The sequence below is a fragment of the Monopterus albus genome, unplaced genomic scaffold (assembly GCF_001952655.1).
Source record: "Monopterus albus unplaced genomic scaffold, M_albus_1.0 scaffold30.1, whole genome shotgun sequence".
Taxonomy (NCBI): domain Eukaryota; kingdom Metazoa; phylum Chordata; class Actinopteri; order Synbranchiformes; family Synbranchidae; genus Monopterus; species Monopterus albus.
In genome coordinates, this window is record NW_018127910.1 from 1,632,588 (window position 1) to 1,657,289 (window position 24,702).

At 39.8% G+C, this 24,702-nt stretch overlaps 2 protein-coding genes across 6 annotated transcripts in view; one reads left to right on the forward strand and one right to left on the reverse strand.

Moving 5' to 3' along the window:
• Positions 1–591: 591 nt before the first annotated feature.
• dct (dopachrome tautomerase) lies at positions 592–5,275 on the forward strand. The gene is made up of 8 exons (XM_020596522.1): positions 592–1,056; positions 1,184–1,483; positions 1,861–1,961; positions 2,619–2,785; positions 2,932–3,111; positions 3,279–3,414; positions 3,498–3,699; positions 5,074–5,275. The coding sequence occupies exons 1-8, from the start codon at positions 768–770 to the stop codon at positions 5,247–5,249; spliced, it is 1,551 nt and encodes a 516-aa protein (XP_020452178.1). The 5' UTR covers positions 592–767; the 3' UTR covers positions 5,250–5,275.
• A 270-nt stretch (positions 5,276–5,545) lies between these two features.
• The window catches only part of LOC109958127 (glypican-6), a 103,311-nt gene continuing 84,154 nt past the window's right edge, over positions 5,546–24,702 (reverse strand). For 4 of the 5 annotated variants that reach the window (XM_020596520.1, XM_020596518.1, XM_020596517.1 and 1 more), the window contains exons 7-9: positions 10,111–10,247; positions 8,842–9,017; positions 5,546–8,246 (exon numbers count right to left, since the gene is read on the reverse strand). In XM_020596520.1, coding sequence (XP_020452176.1) covers positions 8,041–8,246; positions 8,842–9,017; positions 10,111–10,247 — 519 coding nt within the window. In that variant the 3' untranslated portion in view covers positions 5,546–8,040. Of the gene's footprint in view, positions 8,247–8,841; positions 9,018–10,110; positions 10,248–24,224; positions 24,255–24,702 lie in introns of all 5 variants that reach the window. The other variant, XM_020596516.1, reaches the window with a different exon arrangement.

A 24,702-nucleotide genomic window follows, 5' to 3' on the forward strand; every position in this document is an offset into this window, starting at 1 on the left:
ACAGCTATATAAAATTATTGATAAGTGTGTGAAGGTATGTTAGAGTCACGTCCTACAGTTTCTACTGTTGTTCTTTTGTCATCTCACATGCACAGCAAATGGCGTCAGCTGAGACCTGGGCTGAAAAGTTTCATTAATGGCACAGAACGCTCACAAATAACAGAACAGTTAGATCACAAGATCCAAAACCTCTGGCTGGATTACAGTGATTAGCCCCCAGATAAAGATTAAACAACAGATCTACACAAATCAGTTCATGTTGTGTTTATTATTTGGTATCTGATTAAATGTCTACACATACAGCTCTACAGTCAGCTCTGTTTGAAATTAATCTGGCTTAGTTTTCTGTTTTTTTTATATATATATAATTATTATTTCATTCTATTTTCTCTAAGTAATGCATCTGATACACTTCAGTCTTTTTGGGACAAAGTAGCTTTACATCATTTAATAGTCCCCTCAGGCACTTATTCACCCAGCTCACGGCCCTGCTGTCAGGTGATCATCACAAGACTGATGGCTTAATCCTGCTCAGCTCCACAAAAGCAAGAATAGTGCATGTAACCAACTGGAACAGAGCACAGTCTGGCTTTAAGCGTTGTTTCCACAGATGTTAAAACTATCAGTGAATCCAATTTGAAGATACACAGCGGTGGGCTGTGGCAGATTGAAATTCTTCTGGGGGGGGGACTACCTGACTGCATAACCGCTGTTTGATCTACAGACTGATTTGCCACCACTGAGTGGAGGAAACAACCAGGTGTAACATGAGGAACATGTTAGCTCTTGGTGTTCTTTGTTTATTTTTCTGGCCTGAGCCTGCAGAGGCTCAGTTTCCTCGAGTGTGCTGCACAGTAGAAGGGATCCTGTCCAAGCAGTGCTGCCCTGCTCTGGGCTCAAATCTTACCAATGTGTGTGGCACTCTGTCGGGGAGAGGAAGCTGCTCTCCCGTTCGAGTCGACAATAAACCCTGGGGAGGACCGTACCGCCTGAGAAATGTTGATGACAGAGAGAGGTGGCCCATCAAATTTTTCAATCAGACTTGCAGATGTACCGGTGAGTGCTGTACAGTTTGATTATGATGCTATGTCATTGAGCAGCTGAAGGAGAGGTAGACTCAACTAGAACATCAATAGCCGCATCTACATGAAATATGACGTTCAGTTTGCCCTCGGTGTTGCAGGTAACTTTGCAGGTTACAACTGTGGCCAGTGTAAGTTTGGCTGGAGCGGACCAAACTGCGACCAGAGGAAAGCTCCAGTGGTGCGGAAGAACATCCACTCGCTGACCCCTGGAGAGCTCCTGGAGTTCCTGAATGCTCTGGAACTGGCTAAGACCACCATCCACCCAGACTACGTTATTGCCACCCAGCACTGGCTGGGACTCCTAGGACCAAACAGAACAGATCCCCAGTTTGCCAACATCTCCATCTATGACTTCTTTGTGTGGCAACATTATTACTCAGTTCGAGACACTCTTCTCGGTAAACAAGCACGGTCACATTTCTGGACTTAAAACCATTAGAACTGATCACTTTACTGTGGTTGATTCTGTTTGGTAGGAATATATCAATAACAGAAATACTGGCAATATAAAATAGGAATGCATTTATAGGAAAGTCCACATGTAAACAGATTTTTAACAGTGTATTAAAAATACTGTGTTCACCTGGCCCCTCTTTTTTTCTGTGGTATTATTTTTTGTGACCTTATTTTAAAATTTACTATAACATAGTATGAGAACTCACAAGTCATTTGTTTACTCTAAATGAATTTTTTTTTACATGTAGTGTGTGTTGTGCACATTATTCTCTTGTAATCCTAGGCAGACAGCCTCATCAAACATTTCATTTCCCTGCAGGTCCAGGTCGTCCTTTCAAAGCCATCGATTTCTCACACAGAGGTCCAGCATTCATCACCTGGCACAGGTACCACCTCCTGAGCTTGGAGCGAGAGCTACAGGTATGAATAATTTCCTTAAAAGCTCTTATTGAGCTAATTTTAACATACTGATTACTGAATTTACATTTTTCACTTCAGTTGATCAGATTTTCAATGCATTATTATCTTGTTTTTGCTTTTACTGTTAATTTAAAATCATAAATTGAGCTATTGTTAAAAGCACATCAACATCTTGGAGGTTCTTTCCACATGATAGCACATAGAACTTGTAAATAAAGCTTGAATTATGATCCTTAACAGAACACAAGGGTTAAACAAAAAAAGGTTGTTGTGCAACACATCCATTATTTTTGTAAATTAATAAATATCATTTTGATGAATGCATTCTTAAAACCGCAAATTAACCCCAGAGACTTTCACACTGGATTGCTAAAATGAATGATTTTAGTGGATAACCTACAAAAATGTTTCTAATGCCATGCGCTGTTCATCAAAGAACAAAAATTAGGGTGTGGCATGATAGAATTCTTGAGTTAATGTGGAATATTTTAAAATACACAGTTTTAATTGAAAATCTTAAAAAGAGAGAGAATGACAGACAGAAAGCTGAGAGTGGATTCAAACCGGGCATCACAGTTTCTGCAGCAGTACAGACTGGCTGTCAAAAACCTCGGCCCCAAAAAAATCACATCACTAATATTTGTCTGTTTCCTGCAGAGGCTGACTGGCAATGAGAACTTTGCAGTTCCTTACTGGAACTTTGCCACAGGGCAGGGTGAATGTGATGTGTGTACTGACTCTCTGCTGGGGGGCCGAAACCCAGACAACCCCTCTCTCATCAGTAACCAGTCCAGATTCTCTAGATGGGGAGTGGTGTGTAACAGGTCAGTGCAAAATACTGAAGGAAGGGAAAACTCAGGAATAATTGGCTAGATTATAATGAAATAAATGTGAAAATGAGGGTGTGTGTTTAATTGCGCCGGTAGAAATCAGTGAAGGCTTTTCATGATTTAATTGTTTTGTTTTTCAGTTTGGATGAGTACAATCGCCTGGTGACGCTTTGCAATGGCACCAATGAGGGTTTCATTCAGAGAGGGATAATGGAGCGAAGTAACATGTCGCTGCCTACCATGAATGATGTCAGAAGCTGTCTGGGAATCAGGGACTTTGATAGCCCTCCATATTTCACCAACTCTTCCTTTAGCTTTAGGTACAATTTTACGGTTTAGCATCAGTAAAGCTAATGAATTGCTGTGCTGTGTACTATACCTGCTGGTTCATTCTAACCGAGGGGGTAAATAATTGTTTACTTGAACCTGAGTTTGAAGACAATTTGTTAACTGCAGTTTAACGAACCTTTGGCTTTGTAACTCACAGAAATGCTCTTGAAGGGTACGATAAACCAAATGGAGAACTGGACGAGTCAGTCAACAACCTTCACAACCTTGTCCACTCCTTGCTCAATGGAACTAGCGCTTTGTCTCACTCTGCAGCCAACGACCCCATCTTTCTGGTCAGATCAGATTTCTTTGTCAACTCTGAAATCCCAGGGTAGAGGTATTGTCATTACTATGACTGTGGTTGTTTACCTTTTAGGTACTCCATGCTTTCACTGATGCCATTTTTGAAGAATGGATGAGGAGGTTTGTTCCATCCAACGCCACCTTCCCAGATGAGATGGCCCCCATTGGTCACAACCGGGACTACAACATGGTTCCCTTCTTCCCTCCAGTCACTAATGAAGAGGTCTATGTTACATCTGAGCAGCTGGGATATTCCTATGCCATTGCCCTGGATGGTGAGCAAAAATTCAGTTAATGGAATTGTTTGACATTGTGGGGAAAAGCAGACTTATTCTAATATTCAGTATTTTTGGCACAAGTTCAATGAGAAGATTGATTCCATTCACATCTCTGTATGGCAAATAGGAAGCTACAGCCAGCAGCCGATTTGTTTAGCTTAGCATAGAGACCAGATATGGGAAACAGCTAGCTTGGCTCCGTCCTAAGGCAACAAAATCATAAGCACTTTTAAAGCTCACTAATGAGCATGTTTCATCTGTACAAAAGCCTCAGCAATGAAATGTGTTTAAGTAGCGTAACTATTTTAAACTGAACAATGAATCTTAAATGTCTATAAATAAATAAATAAAGAGACAAATTATGCCTTGAACACATAAATAATATAGTGGGGTGGGAGGTTTAGATGTTCCCTTAGGTTTGACATGGAGCATTTTGATGCTGAGACCATCTTCATCACTCCAAAATAAACTGTAGTATAATGTTAGAGCCATTTCCTGATTTCAGAAGGAAAATGTTGTTGAATTTCCACCACAGGAAGACGTTCTTGTCTGACGACATGACTACATGTCTTGGCGTTGCTGGCTGATCACAGCTAGGCATGGCAGACCGCTCAGAGCGATGCACGCTGATCTGACTGGCAGATGAGAGGAGGTGTTAAGTCAAATAAGAGAACCAGTCAAAAATGCAATTGAAATGTGATTGCATACTGCCAAATGAACGGAGCCTGTGTAGCTGCAGAGACAGCTCCTTGTAAACCATCGTAGCCTTGATGGTGTTGCACTCAAATTTGTCCCAGTATTTTTGGTGGCTGTCCAAAAACAAGGCGCTCGTACACAGTGAAAAGATGCAAAACAACAGAATGGAATCTTTTTTACCAAAATGTGTGTATTCAGTTGTAGCCCTGTGAAACATTGGCATTTTGATTAGTAACTGTAATTTAATTACATATTTTTCTAACTGTAATGGATAATATTTACTTTGTAATTCATTTTGTAATTTAATTACATTTAGCTTGTTACTCCCCAACGCTGAGCCTAGGTGTAAAAAAAAGGACGGGAAGTGTTTCTATGGGGCTTTATGATTATTTATTGGATTGGAGCAGTGACGTCCTGGAGTCAAAGCTAACTGGCTACTGGTGGTCACTTCCATATTAATGTAACAGTTTGAGGCTCTGAATTCTTAATTATCAGTTCACGAGTAATGTTGAGTCATTGATGCTGGTCCAGAGCCTCAACAAACCTATCAAATCTCTTTTTGCTAAAGGGAAGAAAACATTTTAAACGTCATAATTTAACATAATCGTTGACATTTACATGTATTTTCCTCAAATGGGCTTCCATATAATCTCCACCCATACTGCACCTTTACAGATGCAAACGGAGGGTCAAGTGTGTTTGTGCTGGGCTCCACTCTGGGGGGAGTCTTCATCGGTCTCCTGGTGCTTCTCCTTATCTTTGTGCTCTACCTGCGTCAACGGAGGAACAGAGGCTTTGAACCTCTGATAGCAGCAGACTTCACAAATAGAAAGTACACAGAGGAAGCCTAGATTTCACGTGCTTGTGAAGCATTCTTCAGTACTTATATATATATTAATACAGTACTGTAGGAGAGCTGAAGCAGCCAATATACAATCTTCTGTAAAACAAATGGAGAATATAAAGAATCTAACTTCATATAGCAATGATGTGAATCATGTACTATCTACAGAAAAATATTAATAGAGACTTACTACAAGTGAAACCAATCAAAATAAATGTATACTTTAACTGGTGAAGTACAGTCTTTTTAGCCAGACCATATTTCTAACCGTTTCTGTCCATATGCACGTTTAGCAGTTTCTTTTAAACACTTACCACAAATACAGTACAAATCTATTGGAATGTTTTTAATAAATATTTATTCTCAAGAACAGTAACAAAACACAGATGCAATCATCTTAATTGCACTGAAAAACAGTAAGGCATATTTGCTTATCTAGTCCTTCTTCCCTTCTTTGTATGAAATTATATTTAAACTCCAAACAAACTTCACTTCATTAGGGTTTGAATTCATACAGCAATGCAGTGATTGTAAAAAAATGCTGACCTATAGTGTTTCCTACTTGTTCTATTTTTCAGACCATTTGTCTAAATAGACATTGATTTTTAACATTTTATTGCAAAAATATTACCATTAAAAGTTCAATGATACAAAACATAAAAAGGGCATCCTCTAACATCCATTGTCATAATAAAGAATCCTTTTGACACATTTGACAGGTTTTTGTCAATATTTTTGTTTTTGCGATGTAAATGTAACATAGAAAAGCTCAACAAAGAGACTGATATACTGCAAAGGGTATAACACAGGTTAATTCTGTGGATGTGTAAGCCTGGTGGTTATGGAGCTGACGGGCTCTCAGAGAACAGTGGACGTGCATACAGGCCGGTTTTGTCCGCCCCCCTCAGCGGTGCCAGGCCTCTCACATTCTCTGTAAGTACGCTCTACTGAGGAGCTGCACTGAAGCATTCAGCCCTGTCCAGTCTCCACAGATTCTCATTTCACAGGTGACTGTGGTCGTCTCCAAGGCTGTCTGTGCTGCAGACATAACCATTCAAGCTTTGCAGATAAATTTAAAGACCCTTTCTTTGCATTTCCACTACCTACTGTGTGCTGTTTCCTACTTCCCTTAATAAGTCCCTCACCTTTTACATAACTGTTGTAATAATTATTTACTTTTTGAAAATTTTGTGATTGCAACTTCTTAACACTGTGTATTTTAATCGTGCTGCTACACTGTTCATTATGACTTGTTTATCCAAACAGTGACAGTAATTACACAGTAAGCGCTGGCTATTAAATGACATACGCAAAAGTTGCTGATGCTTTTTTTTTGTCCCTGCATATGCAGTTCCAATATATATGAACAATTTTTGTGGAAATGATTGTAGAGTATTCTGAGGATGCAGCAGAAAACATTCCGATTACCATAAATTGATATAGAGTTTACAGCAGCACAAGACTTCCTTCAGTGACAGCGATTCGGCATTGAATGGATGAGATTTTAATAGTGCAATGTGCATGTCCATTGACACAAAGCATACAGGACAAAGTTATGATTTTTGATTACTGTGTATGACTTCCTTTATAAGGCTTCAAACAGTAATGTGACCAGAATATGTTCAAGAACCACTTAAATATCTTTTAAAAATAAAAGCATCTCCTCATTGAGTGGCTTTGCATGCAGGTCACTTGGTCACCTAATAATAAAACACAGATTTTTAAGTAATCATTATATATTAGTGAGGATTTGAATTGTTTTAGCACACTGACATGAATGCATTGATGTTATGTAAGGACATGCACCCCACAACACTACAGAACCAGCATCACTAGGACGGCTCTTGGTGGCGCCGTTTCTTTTCTGCATGACAGTAACTGCTCCATAATAACTCTGCCTATGCTGTCTTCCCCTGAAGCCAAGCCTGAGAAACCCGCATGATATGATAATATTCTGCAGATAATAAATTTGTTGCAAGGCAAATGAGTATATAAAACTGTCAAACATATCCCTTTTAACAAAATGTGACTTCTTGCACAAGGCAGCTGTTGAGCAGTTTCAGTGGCAGGCTAAGAGCAAAGCAGATCCATGACCAGCCCATGATGAGGTTTACTGAGAATCTTATTATATGTCATGTTTGAAATGATTGTAATACAAAAGATGATTCAGCATGATTCATTGGCTGCATCTGATCTAAAAACAAATATGAAAATGTGACTGTTTTGATGAATATTCAATAGCTTCTCATCCAAAATCAATTATTGGCACATGAGTTAATGACAAAGGATTGACCTAATGTTAGGTGTTCCTGGACTGGATGTCATTTAAATCATAAGGCTTTGCATTTGTTTTAAAATATAACATTGAATATATATTAAACTTAATGTGCTTGTATTAGGTGCATCAAATAACCACATTCTCACATTTTTTTGCATTAAAAAACATCAAAACAATCAAAGTGCATGTTATATTTTTCTACATGGAGCCCTACATTAACATCTGCCATATGTGCGAGAAATACTTTTTTCAGTATCTGAAACCGAGTTTGTTGAGTCGGTGTTAGACGGTGAAGAGATGTCATATGATATCAAGTCTGAGGATGGCACTGCATGATCTTTGGGAAAGTGGGAAATCATGATGCGTGACTGCTCTTTTTTTCAGAGCAGACTCGACTAGCCTCGAGGCTGGCAGCCTGAAGACTGTCTGCTTGACTGTAGCTCCAATCTGCCTGAATACAAAAACTGCAAAAAAAGAAAAAATATATCTTGCTGTCCATGTTTAGCCCTTTCCTCCAGCATTATCTATATTGTCGGTGGAGTGCCAGGGCTGAGAGGGCCAGAATGGTTGGCAGGGCTACAGAGGGAGCGTGGAGCCAAGCAGAGTGATCCACAGGCCCACTCCGGTCGGCTTTCACCACCGGGGCTTCAGTGGCAGCACCATCCGTGTCTGTGGGGCAGACCTCTGTGCAGCCGCTGCCACTGCCTGAGCCGCTGCCTTCATCACCTGCAGTACCATAACAAACCACAAGCCAGACTGAGAACCTCACTGAAACAGTAGAGCAATATTAGTCAACTAACCGACCAGATTTTCACAAGTCTAAAGTGTCATTTTAAAGCAGCACAGTATGCAACTTTTTCATATGAAAAGGGGTCGCTCATTGTGATGAATACACAGAGAATTATCACCCAAGGCTGCACCTTTAGCTCTATGGAACATTTTAGTGTCTTTCAGGGTCTTTTTTTGGATTTACAGCCAACAGTTTATTTGTTTAGGTTCACTCTCACTGCACTCAGTATCATTTTCAACTGCAGTTCTACAAACCCACTGTACACAACACCAAGTGTCAAGCAGATATATAGTAGTTAGCCACATTAGTTAGCTAACTAGATGGAAAACATAGTGACGCATGCAGCCTGATGTTTTTCTCAGGATTTAGTAGAAACCCAAAACAGAATGACTACATAAAGTGGACACAAATACCTAATTAATACTAATACTGCTTGGCACCGAGTAGTCAGAGATGGCGAAGCTAAAAATATTTCATGCCAAAAGAAAAATGGTGCATGTGCCTGCATGGCAAACGTGGTAAACAGCTTACTTAAATCTTGAAAGTAGATATCATTGCCGTTATAGGCATTCTTCAGCTTGTTGGTCATCACCCTCAGAGCCATGATCTGCTGGCGGATGAAGGTGTCTGGGCGGGTGATATCAACAACCACCTCAGGGTTATTCACCTGATTGGTCAGTCCATCCTTTTGGACTTCAGGGAAATACCTTGCAAGTGAAAACAAAAACAAACAAACCAACAAACAATAAACTGATATTATTTTTGACAAGGTGCTTGTTTAAAGGACAAAAAGGCTGCGATCCCCAGTCGATATTCATGAGAGTAGACAACCTTACCATCAGAGCTCCCTGATGTGCAATGAATTCTCATAATCAATAATACCATATCTAATAAGAAAGACCGCAGAGAAGCTCTGAATAAACAAATGTTTCGCTGCTCTGAGATATGGGACTTATTCTCACACAGCACTCGATAGCTGCTCTTTGAGGATAAAACAGTACTGGCAAAATAAACATTTAAACTAATCATGTCAGGTAATGTTCTGACATGCTTGTGAGATATTTCTCCAAGGAAAACATGTCTGCTGCCTGTACTCCGGTTTGATAAGCAGCAGGGCATCATGTGAGGGCAAATCATCTGACAACATTTGTTTCCCCTCAGTTCACATCATTCTGGATAATATATGCCTCTGAAATCCCAGTGAGTTAAAAGAGGCAACAAACGATGCCACTGATGATATTCTTTTCTTTTTGGTCATAGAAAATAGAAGCAGCTGACAGATTACAATACCAATATACAGCCTTAAAGCATTCATTTTAAGGGTTATTTAAAAAAAAACATTTAAAAGATGAATGCTGAACATCTTCTGATTATACAATTGATATGAGTAAACGTGGCACAGATCAATTAACTGTGACCTCAGCAATGGCTGCAGGCATTTGGACGTCTTGTGCAGGTACAGTATTTACCTTGACAATCAAATCAGATTACTGACAGAAGCACTATGCTGGGAGCACATTTTAAAGCAGAAACAACACACGATTCAATAAAATAACACCAACCAAAATGCAAATAGCATTAAAACAAATTATCAATAGACCAAAATGATGAACTCTTGACTATATGAGACCACATCCCATTTGTTTAGTTGACAAATCTCAGTCAAAGTATGCCAAGCTCTTGTACAGCACAGTTTAAGACAATGGAAATACATCATCTGGTCCTTAATTCTTGGATTAGACCGATTAACGTAAAATGAATTGAACAGACATTGGCCTGCATTAGCCCCGGCACCCTTACCGGCCCTTGGCGTGTCCATTCCAGCAGTCCTCATCACTTGCATTTCCAGCTGTCACTCTGTCCTCCATGCACAAAGCCTCAGGAAGGTTGGACCAAAATTTCTTGGACAGCTTCAGTTTCTCTTTTATGTCAAGCACCTAAACAAAGAAAGAATTCCAGCTCCAGTCTGTGTTGCAGCCAACTACATTTACATAGTGTAATACAAGAAATATGGGCACTGAAAAGGCAAGATTATCTAAAGTGAAATATTAACTGGTTGCACATTTACAACCAATTTTCTTATGAAATCATTATTTCTCCAGAGTTAATTAAATACAAAAGATAGCCCACAGTATAGCCAGTGTCTTTTCTTTTAACAGTTGATAACAACACTCCCACACACAGCTATACAACAATATTACTAATTACCATGTGTCCTTGTAAAAGCATCTGAAAGACAATACAGGCACTGACAGATAGGACATGTATGGAAAATGCTACATTTAAATGTAGTATTTGAGTCAAGTTAACATGCATGAGCTTTAGAATTCTTTACCTTAAGAGGGAGCTCATTTGTAAACTCATTATAAAACTACCCCCCCCCATTACTCCATCTTAACAAAGGGATTATAAAACACCCTGAGACATCTTAACTTCTGACTCTGGAAAAAAAAAATTGATTTAATTTGCCCTCCATGTTGACAACTGAAGGTTTGCATCATGAAAAGCGAGATCACATCAGCTTGCAGCTATAATTTCAGCTTCAATGTCAGACCCAATCTTAGCCATGTGACACGCTCAGATATCATTTCCTGTTGTGCCTGTTGAACTCCAATCTTTAATCAAACTTACAGAATTTGACATATTTCACTGAAGCTGAGGGAAAGCCTGATAGCAGCAGGTTGGCCCATTATCTTTTTCCGTCTGACTTGCTGTTGGCTTACGTGAAATTGTAGTGAACCTGAGCAGAACATGAAAGGTGCTGTGCCGGCTGTGTGACGCCGCTGTAGGCCCCAGCAGTACTTTTGATGTGTTAATCCTGTCACACTGATGCCAAAGCACTTCAGCAGCTCTGATACTGCCAGAGGGTCAAAGCTGCACTCAATGCAAGAGATTGACTGGCAATGTTTGACTAAACCTCACATATTAAGTTTAGTTTAACAAGTGAGAGATTTACAGGCTCTCCCAGCAAAACCAGGCCTGTGACAAAGTGTGAATTCTGCTGGGGACAACAAGCTCACATTTTTGTAATGCAAATATTTAATTGGCACCTTCATTAAATGTGGTGGTGCCATGTTTCATGTAGCTGACAAGAGACAGTTCACGTCCTATAATCAACAAAAAGCTGAGATGGCTGACACTGGCTTTTATATTCTCTAATGTGCAGTACTGATACATAAAACTGTACTCAGCCATATACACTGTATATCCATTTTACAGAGTGAGCGAATGCTGCATGTTTTCCTGTTTCAACCACCCACAACCATCACATAATGTTAGCAGTTATATAAAACTCCCCACTGAGACAGTATAGGAATCTACTAGGTATAAAATATAAGTACCTGATGAACCCAAGATACCTCAAATGTCTGATGCTTAAAGGAGTAAAGTTTCAAAAGCAGACGAAATGTTGAACCTTTGCACTGAATAATAAATATGCCTCTGGGAAGACTCTGCCTCTCACTTCACTGGGCACTGCCCATGAATAAATAATACAACTGCATCAACCCTGGCATGCAACCAGCTGTAGTGTACACTAGATGGCACTATGTCTTTGAGAAATGGAGGGGACGAAAACAACCAGAAAGGAAACACAGGGCAACTGAAAGCAAGAAATGTTCAAATCGAAAACAATTATGTTCGCTAATGATGTTTCTGTCACTTCATATTTCACCTTCAAATAAAATTCTGCATGTACTCATGAGTATTTGCCATGGAAACAGATGTAGAGTAGATAAGAAGACTCATGAAAGGTTTAGGTGCAGAAGAATCTACAGACTATACAGGAAACGCATGTTGACAGTGTCACTCCAGTACGACCATGCTACAGTACGTGAAGAAGCAGAGAGGAGGTGGCAGAGCAAACATCCTCATTACAGTCAACTGCTTGGTAGTGACAGGGCTGACATTAAAAATCACAGTGAGGATCACAGACAAAATACCTCCCCCTTGCCTCACATCAGGATATTACATCATGCTTGTTTTCACTGATATCCTAATAGATCATTATTACCATACTGTATGCTCGCTATTTGGATTCCTGATGACATGAAAGGAAACATTAGCGCGTGATACCTATGGCTGTGTAATAACAGCTGACAAGTGCTGATCATTTACATGAAGAGCTCAAAACCAACTGTCTCTTAATACTTTCCAACTTCCCGACTATGTCTGTGGCACTCACCCTCATCCCCGCTGGTTTCTACTGAAATCTTTACAAATGGCTTACAAGCATGTGGCTATTTTTCAAAAAGGCTCTGTCATTTCCTAAAAAGTTGGACACTGTAGATTTTGTCAAATGTAATTCAAACACGGATAAAGACAGTATTTATTGGGAACTGTTTTCAAAGAATCGTTCCACATTTGGTGCTCTAATGAGTTTTTAATGCAGCAGGATGGGATGTGTGGAATTTACACTAAATACAGTACACTGGCAAGGATTACTGTAATAAAGGGAATATGTCGCCCAGTGGAACAACATGGCTCAATAATGTGTTCCAAGACAAAAAAAGGAAACAGAGCCCTGTGGCGCAAAAGAGAAAGCTGTGTTAGGCTTCAGCTACATAACTTTTGTGGGTTTATCCTTTCATGGGACTGGATGACAATAATAAATACAGAATATAACCATATCGATTTAAAAAGACAAAAAAAAGATGTTTGTCTTCAGCTTAAACAAGCAGACATATTTATGATTAGGCATCAATTTAAACCTTAAAAGGAAAAGCTGCAGTTTTGCCTGCTCTCTTTCCTCTTCATCCATATCCTTTCTAATATACCCTCCGTCTCCATGCTTTCTTCACCAACTGTATTACTGCATTGTGTTTCTCTCTTGCTGCCTCCTTGCTGTGACTCTAATCTCATCTCACTTTGGCCTTTCTTTCTGTTAGCTCAGTCCTAAGTGAAAGTGAAGGTTTCATGGCTAGCTGACCTGTAATGTTAGACCAGACTCTTTTTCTAAGGAGCTGTATGAATAAAGCTTCTTTCCACTGTGATATGCAGTACAGTATATGCTCAGTCATCTCTGTACTGTTCGTACGGCTGCCCTCTTCCACCTTATCCTCAAGTCTATATTTTAAATATCTTGCATACTAAAATTAAACTGAATGAACTGTAGGGCATGAATGTAGTTGCTCCTAATTTTCTGCCAATTAATATATGCTGTCTGTTTTAATATTAAGGAAATGCTATGTTTAATCAAATCACCGCCATGTTCTTTGCGTTTCATGTCTCTTTCTTGTTTTCTCAGGAACAGGAAAACAAAACGTTAGCTTAACAAAACACCACTAAACAGCACGCAATATAAAAAGCGAATTCAGAGTAAACGGCACTGAAAAGTAGCCTGTAATGTAGCACAGCTTAGCTTGGATGACCCAGACATAGCATTTCTTTTTTTTTGCTACAAATGAAATCCACCAAAATATACTAGAGATGCCATATAATGTTTACTTGCTAGAAAAAAGTATTTTACTTCCTTGAATGAACAAACATGAGGAACTGTTAACAAAGAATAATTATGTCCAAGAACCAGACTATGAGTCAATGAGATAATACAGACACTCAAAGACTTTCTTACAATACGTCTTGTTTTTGTGGGCATGCAGCCGAGAGCGCACACAGATCAGTCAGTGTCTCTGCATGCACGTTAACAAGGTGGCGGCTGTGTGGCACCTTGCAGCTCAGTACAGAGCTGAGTGAACCGTACTTTGACCAGTGGTTTTCAGATGCCCTCGCCTATTCCCAGATCAAAAGCTGACGTGTCGCTGGCTTTGAAGCTGTAGTCAAACTCATGGCGACAGCACAATGTCAGGGGCCTGATCTCTTATCTGGCTGTAGGATGACACCCAGATATGCTTTTGGTCTTCAGAAAAGAAAAGAAAAGAAATATGTGGCCAGTCTATGTCTCTTTTTCTCTCAAAAACACACACACTCATCACGCTTGCACTGCTGCCAAAGCCGAGCTACAGTGCTCAGTGTCTCCCCTGGCTGTTCTGCCAGCTGCTAAATCTTCCTCTCTCTCTCTGTCACAAACACAAACACACATACACGCACAAAGCCCGGCTTGTCAGGGATTCTCTCTCGTACAGTTAAAACACCTCTATCCTGTTGAATTAACAATGATCACTTTTTAAGCAGCTATCTGGGGATGTCATTGCTGCTTGACACAGAACATGTCTCTCTGCTCCAAGTTTGAGCTAAATTAGTGCATGTTCAGTCTAATCATAGACTCGGCAGCAGGTCTTACCACTAAACCGCAAGGGGCTGACAACTCCTCGATCAACTTATTTTCCCTGGCAACTGCGTGTCCTGTCTGCATTAAAATAGTTTTTCATTTGATACAAATGCAGTGTTCTTCCTGCATCTCAATTACAGAGGTCAGGGAGTTGGTTCTGCTCATACAGTACCAAGACCTTGGCTATGCCACAAGGCTCTCCCTGACCAGTGACCACTTTGAGGACAGACCAAATAGTTTCTCACTAGTAGGAAGGCCACAGTAAGAATAACTCTGTCTCTTCATCACATTCTTGTTGGAGTTAGATTGTTGACTGAGCCAATCCTAAAGGCTAATACACCCAGCTGTCTAAGTCTGGGTGCACTACATGGAAATACAGCCAACAGATCAACTCCCACAGTGTCGAGTATCAGCGGGGCCGAGGTCTTTGGGGTGTGTATCCCCGAGGTTTATTTAATCTGGTGTCAAACACATCATAAAACCCTCCTCATTGATTCAGGTCTACCCATAAACAGTGGATGCTTTCAACCAAGATCTGCCATCTGGTGCCAAATCACTTTTAGCATATTTAAAAAATCAGCAGAGTAGAAATAATATTGACTACCCCAAAGCACACCGGGTGAATGACCTCTGTCATAATGTTTTGAGCAGCAGATGTCTCCACTTTGTCCTTGTCTGGAGACATTCACCTCAAATGTCAGTTGCGCTGTTGTTTAGAGCAGGCAACTACCAGAGTGCGTATACGCGAACTGTTTTCATCCAATCAATATCCATCAACGGGGGGACAAAAGCAAATATGTTTCCTCTGTGTGACTTCACACATAGATGAGAACAGAAAGGCATCGCCCAGTTGTTTACCTTACACGGATAGGAATGGTACACCAAATCAAATCATGGTCGGAAAACAGCACAACCACATGCAAACTAAAATGTGGTGTGACATGACATAGCAGCGGTGGTTTCTCTCCTCTGCTGCTGGGACCCACACCATGTGACATGAGAAAGCCATTTTTAGCATCATTCTGCATAAATGTCACAGCATTTTTAACCTCTTGATTAGAACTGATTGTGCCCTAGCATAAATGTGCCACAACAGAATACTACAACACAATTTGATACAGATATCTCAGCAAAGCCTCAGACCGGGAAGTGTGTATATCTTTCGTATATCTCCTGGTGACAGCTCGAGCAGTGACAGCACTGTGAGGTGGTTATTATGCTGCTTCCTGGGAACAGATACTTGACATATAGTGAAATTCTATTATTATTCAAAGCTGGCTGTTATTTTGCATTTGTTTTGATTTTGCAGCCCGGGTTTCACACAGTAGAGGAAACGCCGTGAGATCCATCTTAATGGTATAACTGACAGAAAGATACTACTGAGGTAATAAACAAAAGTAATGAATATTTATCACTTATCCGTGTTGCATGTACTTTTAGATTTAAAACTGCTCCCTTGAAGAAATACTGCACAGTGTGCTGATGTAATTGCTCCGTACATTATGTTTGATTTGTTGCCATAGTCTCTGACTATGTTGTCAAATTTAGTTTTGATACCATACTACAGTGAGAGAATGATGAATACGGCACTAAATTAATTCACTCAGTTCTGTGACAGTTAAGACTGTTGTAGAAGAAATAATTTTTCATGCCTTTAATTGAACGTGATGACGAATCTTTGCATACCTTTAAAAAAAACCAACAAAAGCAAAAAAAAAACAATGCCGGTTCCAAAAGCAACGGAAACTGATGCATTACAAACCAACAACCAATTAATTTGATCAAGTTTGATCAATTCACAGTCAGGCCTTTTCTCCCATAAATAATCAGTAGCTGTAGGTTGTTGTAGCTGTTTTCGTATTTACATATTGTCAGTGAATGTAAATACAAAATAAGTTAGCGTGTGGTCACATTCGGTGGCTCGTTTTACATCACACTGCCTCAAACCATTCACTCAGTCCCCTGGCAACTACACACTTAGGCAATATGGTTTATCATGGCGAGCAAAATTTATCACACAATCATCCCATGGCGAAAGAGAAGTGACAAAATATTGATGAAACAGTTGTGAATTTGCGCTTGTGAGTCGCCCAGGGCTACGATGAGAGAAGTTGCAAAAGGCTGATGATTAAAGAGAAGCTATGCTCTGCGGAGAACAGAGCAATCATCGGCCGGCTTCCCCAGAGAGGCAGGCAGCCCAGAGTGTAATGGGGCCAGTGTGCCTCATTAATATATTGACAGATATGAAAAGTAGCACTGCCTTTATGCTGTGAGCATTGCGCTGAGAAAGAAGGAACAATGTATGGAATAACTCTTTAAAAAAAATCAATATAATCACTAAGCTTGCTTGTGAAAGATTGCAGTATTAGACCTGTAGCTGCTGGTTGAGTTGTCCTCCAAAAAATAAAAATCACAAGTTAAACTCATGATAATGCCATGTAAACAAGATAAAACCTGAACCGTGTAGTTTATATTCTTTCAAAACAACATGTGAAAATACGCTCGATTCATCAGACAATGTGTCAAATCTTGATTAATGTACAGAAATTGTTTTGTGTTACACTTTATTTGACGCTACATAGGCACACGTGTTTGCATTCGTTGTTGTGAGATGTGTGAGATTAACAATGAGAATAAATAAATCTGGTGACTTTTCAATAACGGGGGGGAATTGTATTACTTTTCTTTCTAATTCATTAAGCCTGTGAGTTGTTTTCCACCCAGTCAGCAGCGGCGTTCTTATTCTGTCTGTCTCCTCTGCACCACTACTAGTATTGCCTTGTGAATGACAACAATGAACTGTGAAGGATAGGTATTCTATGGTTGTCGCACCTTTTCTCTTGATATCTCAAGTGTGATGTCTTTATCTCACTACAGGACCAAGGTCATAAAGCTTTGATGTACTGTAGAACTGTAACCCCAGTTCTCTGATTGATTGAGGTGTGTCACTGTGAGATAGGTCTCTTTGCATATTTGTTAGACGAGTTATTTAAATATGCCTTACCTCCTGACGCAAAGTGATGGATGTGTGGCTCTACATCCTGTTCATTTAGCTCACTCCCTTCTCTCTCCAAAGGTAGGACTTTTCATTCATGCAACAAGACGACGCTCACAGGCACAGCTGATTCTTATTGTTTGACAGTATAACGCTGTGAAACAAAACTGCCTTAGAAACTCGTCTATATGGCTACACACCCACACAAACCAGCCTTTTTAAAACTGTTATTTAAATTGTTGAATTTTCTTTTTAAGCAACACTGCTCCACACTCACACAGTCACATATGTTTGACAACTAGAAGCTGCTGAGTGCAGCGGAGGTCACTGAGCAGCTCCACCAGAGCAGATGGGGTGGATAGGTGCCTCGCTCAAAGAGACATTCGCAGTAGTACTAAGTTAGCAGGGTGGGAGCTATACATACTGTATATCACCTCTCTGGGCCCTCCCTTCCCCATCCACTGCTGTACTGCTGTGAATCAAACTGATGAACGACGACACACTGAGAAGTGTTTCATTTCGAAATAAACCTGCAATGGCACCGTTTTCAAGAAAGGAGACAAAGTGGCTCATTGTCTTTCCTAAAACATACTACTGCTACATGTTTGTTAGCAAGCCAACTCTAAGCTCCAATACAGCGTCTTCACATTACATCTGCTTTGGTAAGCTCTTGATATTTAGCTTTTCCCCCATTTAAAATAAATATCAAATACCATAACCAGACTGAACCAGACTAACTAGTGTGTACTGCTGAGGGGGCTGATCACGACCTTCCAAAACACCCATTATTCAATTACTAATGATCTTTTTAAATTCATGTTTTGTTTGCCACAAGTGTTTGAAAAAGCACACAAACTGTTCTGTTTCAATCCATGTATAATTTATGGTGCAGAAGGGCTGATTTACATTTAAAGATATATTTGGGACAGTCAAATATTTATGCTTGAGAGCCACCACAAACCCAGGGAATTGTTTAATTTGTGGTCCAACAATGGCCTGAAGTATCATGCCACATATGCACTAGACTATTTATTTTTGTGTGGTCTTAGAAAAAGTATGAGTTATGTTAACATCTGTGGAATCTCCACAATTGCACGGCTTGGTCAAGACAAGAACTCAGAGAATAGAGCTGTGGATACGCCCGCTTTACTTCCATTAAACTGTAACCAAAACAAGGTCTGGGTCAATGTTTTGGGAAAAGGAGTGGTTGTGCCTTTTCCTGACAACTGACTTCACTAACCACACACAAATGTTTTACTCAGTGTTTCCTACGGAACATTGCAAAAAACAAAAGAAACAGAATAACATTCCGTTTTACCTAATGTTATACAAGTTACCCACATGAATAATTCATCCTAACATTAAAGTGAGCAGATAATAAAAGTGATATCATAGTTTCCATCACAAGCCTACATATAAAAGATTTAGTACTGTATGTAGCTTCTGGGCAATCCAATCCAATCATCAGCATCTTGCACCTTTTTATTCATTCAGTTACACTCTGCACACAATCTGAACTCTTCACTTCGATCATGCTCCTTGCTCCTGAAGCATATATTGCCAAGGAAAATGACAAAACTAACAAACATAGACAACCACACGGTCACACTTAACAGCAATTTATTGATCTGGATGCCTTTGTGGTAGGAAACTGAAGTAGCTAGATGAAAAGAGGAAAAGCCAAGTTGCTGTGAGAGTAAAACTTTCTTGCTGCAGGGTAGAAACTCTAAGCACTGAGCCACTGTGCTGCCACCTTTTGTTATTGCAAGCCAAGCCAAGAGAACTAGGGTAAGTGCCTTTTTCTGACTCGACTGTCTCCTAACTACTGAGACACACATGGGCAATACCCTGAGGATATAATGCACAACAAATCATCACCGTCCGGCAGAAACCACGTATCTCTACGACCTCTACTTTTCGGGAAATGAAAAAAACAACTTGTATCTAAAAGAATTCAGTTTAGTTGGAATTATCTTTATATATGGTCACTTACCTGCGTGCATCATTACATTATTATTTTACCTAAATCAAGCTCGCATGAGGTTTTGCAGACAGTTTCATGATCCAATGAAGTCATGAGATTTAGCCACCATCCCTTTTTAATGCTTTAAATTGGTTTAATGTTTTTAAAACACACTGACAGGTGTAAAGGGTGATCAATGCATTAATTTATGAAATAAAAAAGACAAAATATGGTACATACAAGGTTTCTGCCCCACAGCAACAAAGTAGTCCTTGAACTAATGTCACAGCAGAAGTGGTGGCTTTTCTGTAAAACTGACCTTATCTCAGAAATGTGTTTTGTTTATTGTTACAGTACCTCACTTGGATTTCTGACTTTGCAGATTGATATATCTGCAGAGCGTGTAGCTGTTTTCACTTTTCATTTGCAGAAGGTGTAACCTTTCTCTGAGCTCTCCTGAAATCCTAGTGTGCGTGTGTTTGTATGACCATGATTTTGTGACGTCACAACTAGTTGGATGCCGGTCACGGGTCTGATACCCAACTTAGTGCGATGTAGAAACTTTAAACCACCAAGACACAGTGTAAACTGATTATGTATAATCAGTGAAGAAGCAGAGGTCTTGTGTCCAGCAGTTTACTTTTTCAAATAATAATAAAAAAAACCTTAAAAAAAATCTGGATTTTTCAGTGAGAGAGCTTTAAGATAATGTAACATTTTTATGGAAGAACCAAACATTACAAACTCCAAGAGTGCCAAAATAGAGGGCATCCTGAATTTTCTCTGTTTATTTTGTGATGGGAAAAACACAAAGTAATATGGTTTTCCCTTGATATTCACCACCCAGTTAAATGGGTGAGTGGAATGGCAGGGTTAGCCAGTCACAGCAGCAGTTCAATCGAAGAGGATTGTTTTATTTTAATTAAAAAAAACTTAGTAAAAACCCTCCATTTTCTTATCTTATCTTAATCCTTATCTTAATCCTTAAACAATTCCTCATATTTATCTTGTGACCCAAGGGTAGAAACCACTGTGCTTTTCTGTCTCAAGCAGGTGTCAGGAATTGTTGTGGCAAGTTTAGATTAACCTTGGGGAGAATGCCTGAATGCATGCTGGATAGCTACTGTTGATTGTTGGCTTTGGCTTTCAAAAATGTTTGCTTTAAAACATTTGACAGGGTGAGACAGGAGAAGAAACAGAGAAGGGCAGGATTACCCCAGATCCACCCAGAATACAAAGGAGCTATCATTTGTTTACAATTACACATTCTCCAGTCGATGTGTTATCACAGTAATCCAACTTCAATTTTGTTAGTGGTCTCCAGAAAAACATATTTTGAATATACCGAATGTAAAAATTTGATATGAGAAAATGTAAACTCAAATTTTCTATAAAAAAATATTTGTAATACAAAAGTCAACAATAGTTTTGTTGCTCTTTTCTCCTTTGTATACTTGGAGCATATACAGTATTGGAAAGTATTGTATTTGTTGTGTTTTCTTGTAACAAAAGTTGGTAAAAACCAGTCAAAATGATTTTTTGTCCTTTTAAAATGTTCAAAAAGTTCAAGCATTTTTAATTAAAAACCAAAGAAGTTTTAAGCCGTTTTCAAATGAGACGCGGTGGGCACTGGGCTCTGCTATCAAACCCATCCATGTCAAGAACCCATCTGCGCTGCGCCGAGCTGAGCGCCAGGTCGTGCGTGCCGTCCAATTTGGGCGCAGCGTTCTGTGACGACACCTTGAGGCGTCCAATTGCAGAGAATCTGACAGACCACAAAGAAAATGGAGGAGATGCTGATTTTGGCGGACCTGCACCCTCTTCTTTCCTGCAGCTCATCTCCTCCTCCTCATCAGTACAACTAAAGCTTTTGGCCGCTATGTAGATAGATACATCGTGCATCCAAGTCCGCTGCTCGAAAAATAAGTTAATAACTGCTAACCACCTTATGGATTGCTTTTCGGTCGCCTAGCAACTGGCGCCCAACTTGTGCGCCCTCCTTTCCTGTGCTGCGCCAATCCCCCACGGCGAACGCAGCGCCCACTACATCCTATCTGAAAAAGGCCTTTAGACATACTTGAACAATGATTATTATTATTTAAAATGTATTTATTTAGAGAAAAAGGGTGTCTGAATCCATCAGTGATGTGGAAGCTGTCCATTGATGACTTGAGTTAGTTTCATTATTGACCAGACCTTGTGATCACCAGTGACGTCTTAAAGATAAAAAAAAAAATCTAATAAATCTGATTGACTTTCAGGAAGAATCTTCTGAAAGCTATGTATCTAGAGCGTCCAATACCATTTGTGGATACAAAGTCATGGATCAAAGGCTTCATTTCTGACAAACATTAGTCCCTACAGACACTTTCAGCCTAGCCTTGTCTGTGCTTGAGCTCTTTGTTTATAGTGCCATTCTGATAAAATGTGAACCGTGTATTACACAAGGGAGACAAAAAGGACCAATAAAACTACGGTGAAATGAATTGCACAAAACTTGTTACAAATGTCAAATTAAAAGCTCAACCTTTTATCTTTAATGCACCTCAGAGCCTGACAGTCTGTTGTGCCTTCATCCCCTCTTTGGACTTTAAAATCTCCATTTCTTTCAGAACTCTGAGGGTGTATGCTCTGACAGAATGTCAGGCAATTAAACAGTCATGGCTCATTGAGCTGGAGGTGGGCCCACTCTGCCAGGCTCCTCTATAGGCAACAGAAGAAAAGAACACAGGCATTCCCTGCCTTCCTTCGCACATTCTTTGACTCACAACCCTAGCGGTAAACCCAGACAAAAAGTTCTTATCAAAAGACACTTTAAACTACTGTCAACTTTCACAAGGCAGAGCCGTGTCACTGTCTTGGGTAATTATTCTGTGCCAGAATGTAAACGAGGACAGTGACTGCTCTCATAGGAAGCCTAGTCTCTGTTAGGAAAGAAACACATAAATGCTGGCACACGAATGATTGCACAAGGCAGCTCCTAGACGAGAGTGACACCTTTACACCTGTTTCAAGGCACAAAAATGTAAATAACAGGCAGCTGTTTTAAGACATTCACATTGATGGAAAGCTTCAGATAAAAACTCAAGTCCTTGTGCTTTTCTTGTGCTATTTCTTGCGTGTAGGGGCACATGGCCTCCAAAGAGCTGACGTTGGTTGAAGCCTAAATTTAAATGCATTTAATCTATGCTGGGTATGAAAACAATTGTGAACTAGAACCAAACTTAAAAGTCACAACAGTGGCAGAATAACACCTCTAACTTCACTGGTACAGCAGAAAATATTTTTAAAACGATTACTAGGAGCCTGTTGTATTGAGGTACTGTATTGAGGCCGTAATGAAGGGAAGAGGCAAGAGGTTCATAAATAGCAATGCCCAATTAATAACTTCTAATAAGTCAGTTACCACATTGGGTTGGTTTCCGCCCAGTGCCCACCTGCCTCACCTACTGCCACCACTCAATTATTTATGTCAAACAAATATTAGGATGTATTTTTATGGAACTTTAGCCAAATGATCAGAAATACTTGATTCTACTGACCTGGTAAATCAACCTTCTGCTGGTGAGGTAAAAAACAAACAAACAAAAAACCCCCATAAATATACAGTTACAGTAGCTACTAACCATTTTGTGTGCAATAAACCTTAATTGATTCTATTTAATTCAGTGACCTGCTTTTCCTGACTCACTGTATTACATATTCTAGCTCCACAGGATATTTCTGCATCTTTCAACTCATTATTCCGGTTTTCTGGCACCGCACCGTCACTGTACTATTCACTCTCAACACTCACACTTTCATTTATTGGCTACAGCAGCCAAATATTCTCAGTGCAAAAGCTCCATTTCCTTTTACTTTCACTGAGCCAATCAACACCTTTTATAGCACATTACAGAAATGTCACAATTTGCTGCTTCCTGTGGCCCCTGTGATCGGCATGGACTCCTCAGGCACACTGATGTTGACAGTGGAAGTTTCTGCTCAGGTACACTGGTCTAGTGGTCGTACATCAAATGTAAGCGCCTGTCACTGATCTCCACTGTGTAAAATTCTCCAGACATGCTAATTGCCCAGTTATTCATGAGCAGTCTGGAGTCCCCATGTCCCTGTACCATTAGAGCAGATTCTGGCTGCAGCACTCCCCCCACCAGCTCGTCACAGCTCTCCCCTCTGTTAGCTCTGACGGCACAGGTCACCTGCTGATTGGTTGGCTTCCTCAAGGAGCTGACTCTATTAGCTATGGCAACGAGGGTCTTGGACTGGAATGTCTCTAGAATAGACATAGTGGTTGACGCAGGTTCACGTCAGATCTCCAGAGAGATATTTTCACTAACCAAGGACACACTGACGTGTTCAACAAACTTGACTGTAAAATACTGTTTAACAGCTGATACTATGATGACAGTGGCTGTTATCACCGCTGCAGAAGTTCTACATTAGAGCTCCTGATAAATGAAAGGAAAAATTCAAAATACAGTATGTCACACTGAATCCCAAGTGAGCTGTGATATGACTGACATTTGGCACACCAGTCCCTGCACACCACTGGGATGAACAGCCTACATCGTGTGTTTACTGTCAATCTCTGCAATTCTTATAATACAGTCCTATGCATCCCCATCCATAAAACATAATTTTTGCTTCCAGCCATAATTCATAAAACAGTACCAGACAATAGAGAAAACCAAATCAGTATAAAATTAATATAAAATTTTGAACCTTACACTGTGTTGCATTGCATTCCAAACAGTCCTCTGGTATGCAGCATAAAGACAGGGAAACAGAAAGTCTTAATTAATTCAGTGTAGGTGGAGGAAAATCATTGATGGACATACAGTGATGCTTAGAAAGGCAACTGCTATGTAGTATGGGATGTGTGGAGGATGAATTAGATTGAGCAAAAACATATTTAGTATTGAATAAAATAAATAACTCATCTGCTGTTGTGGGATTCCAAGAACCAAATGAGAAAATGCTGCTTTTCAAATTATGTATTCATTAGCCAAATAACCTATTATCAACCTGACTCAAAGCCACAGAGACATTGGATTTATAGTATCACTGTATACTTTAAATACCATAGGAGAGACTGCTGCTGCACTAGACAAATTTAATAAGTATGCTATACTTCAAGTGTCAATAATGCAAAAAGAAAAAACAATTGGAGGTTAGTTCTTAATATGAACATACTGTAACTGTGAT

What these genes read in the sequence shown, in the direction of transcription:
- dct (XM_020596522.1), top strand. Translation starts at nt 768, where the DNA reads ATGAGGAACATGTTAGCTCTTGGTGTTCTTTGTTTATTTTTCTGGCCT. An exon ending in TCAGACTTGCAGATGTACCG is followed by an intron (nt 1,057 to 1,183) that starts GTGAGTGCTGTA and finishes TCGGTGTTGCAG; the next exon opens with GTAACTTTGCAGGTTACAAC. An exon ending in GCTTGGAGCGAGAGCTACAG is followed by an intron (nt 1,962 to 2,618) that starts GTATGAATAATT and finishes TGTTTCCTGCAG; the next exon opens with AGGCTGACTGGCAATGAGAA.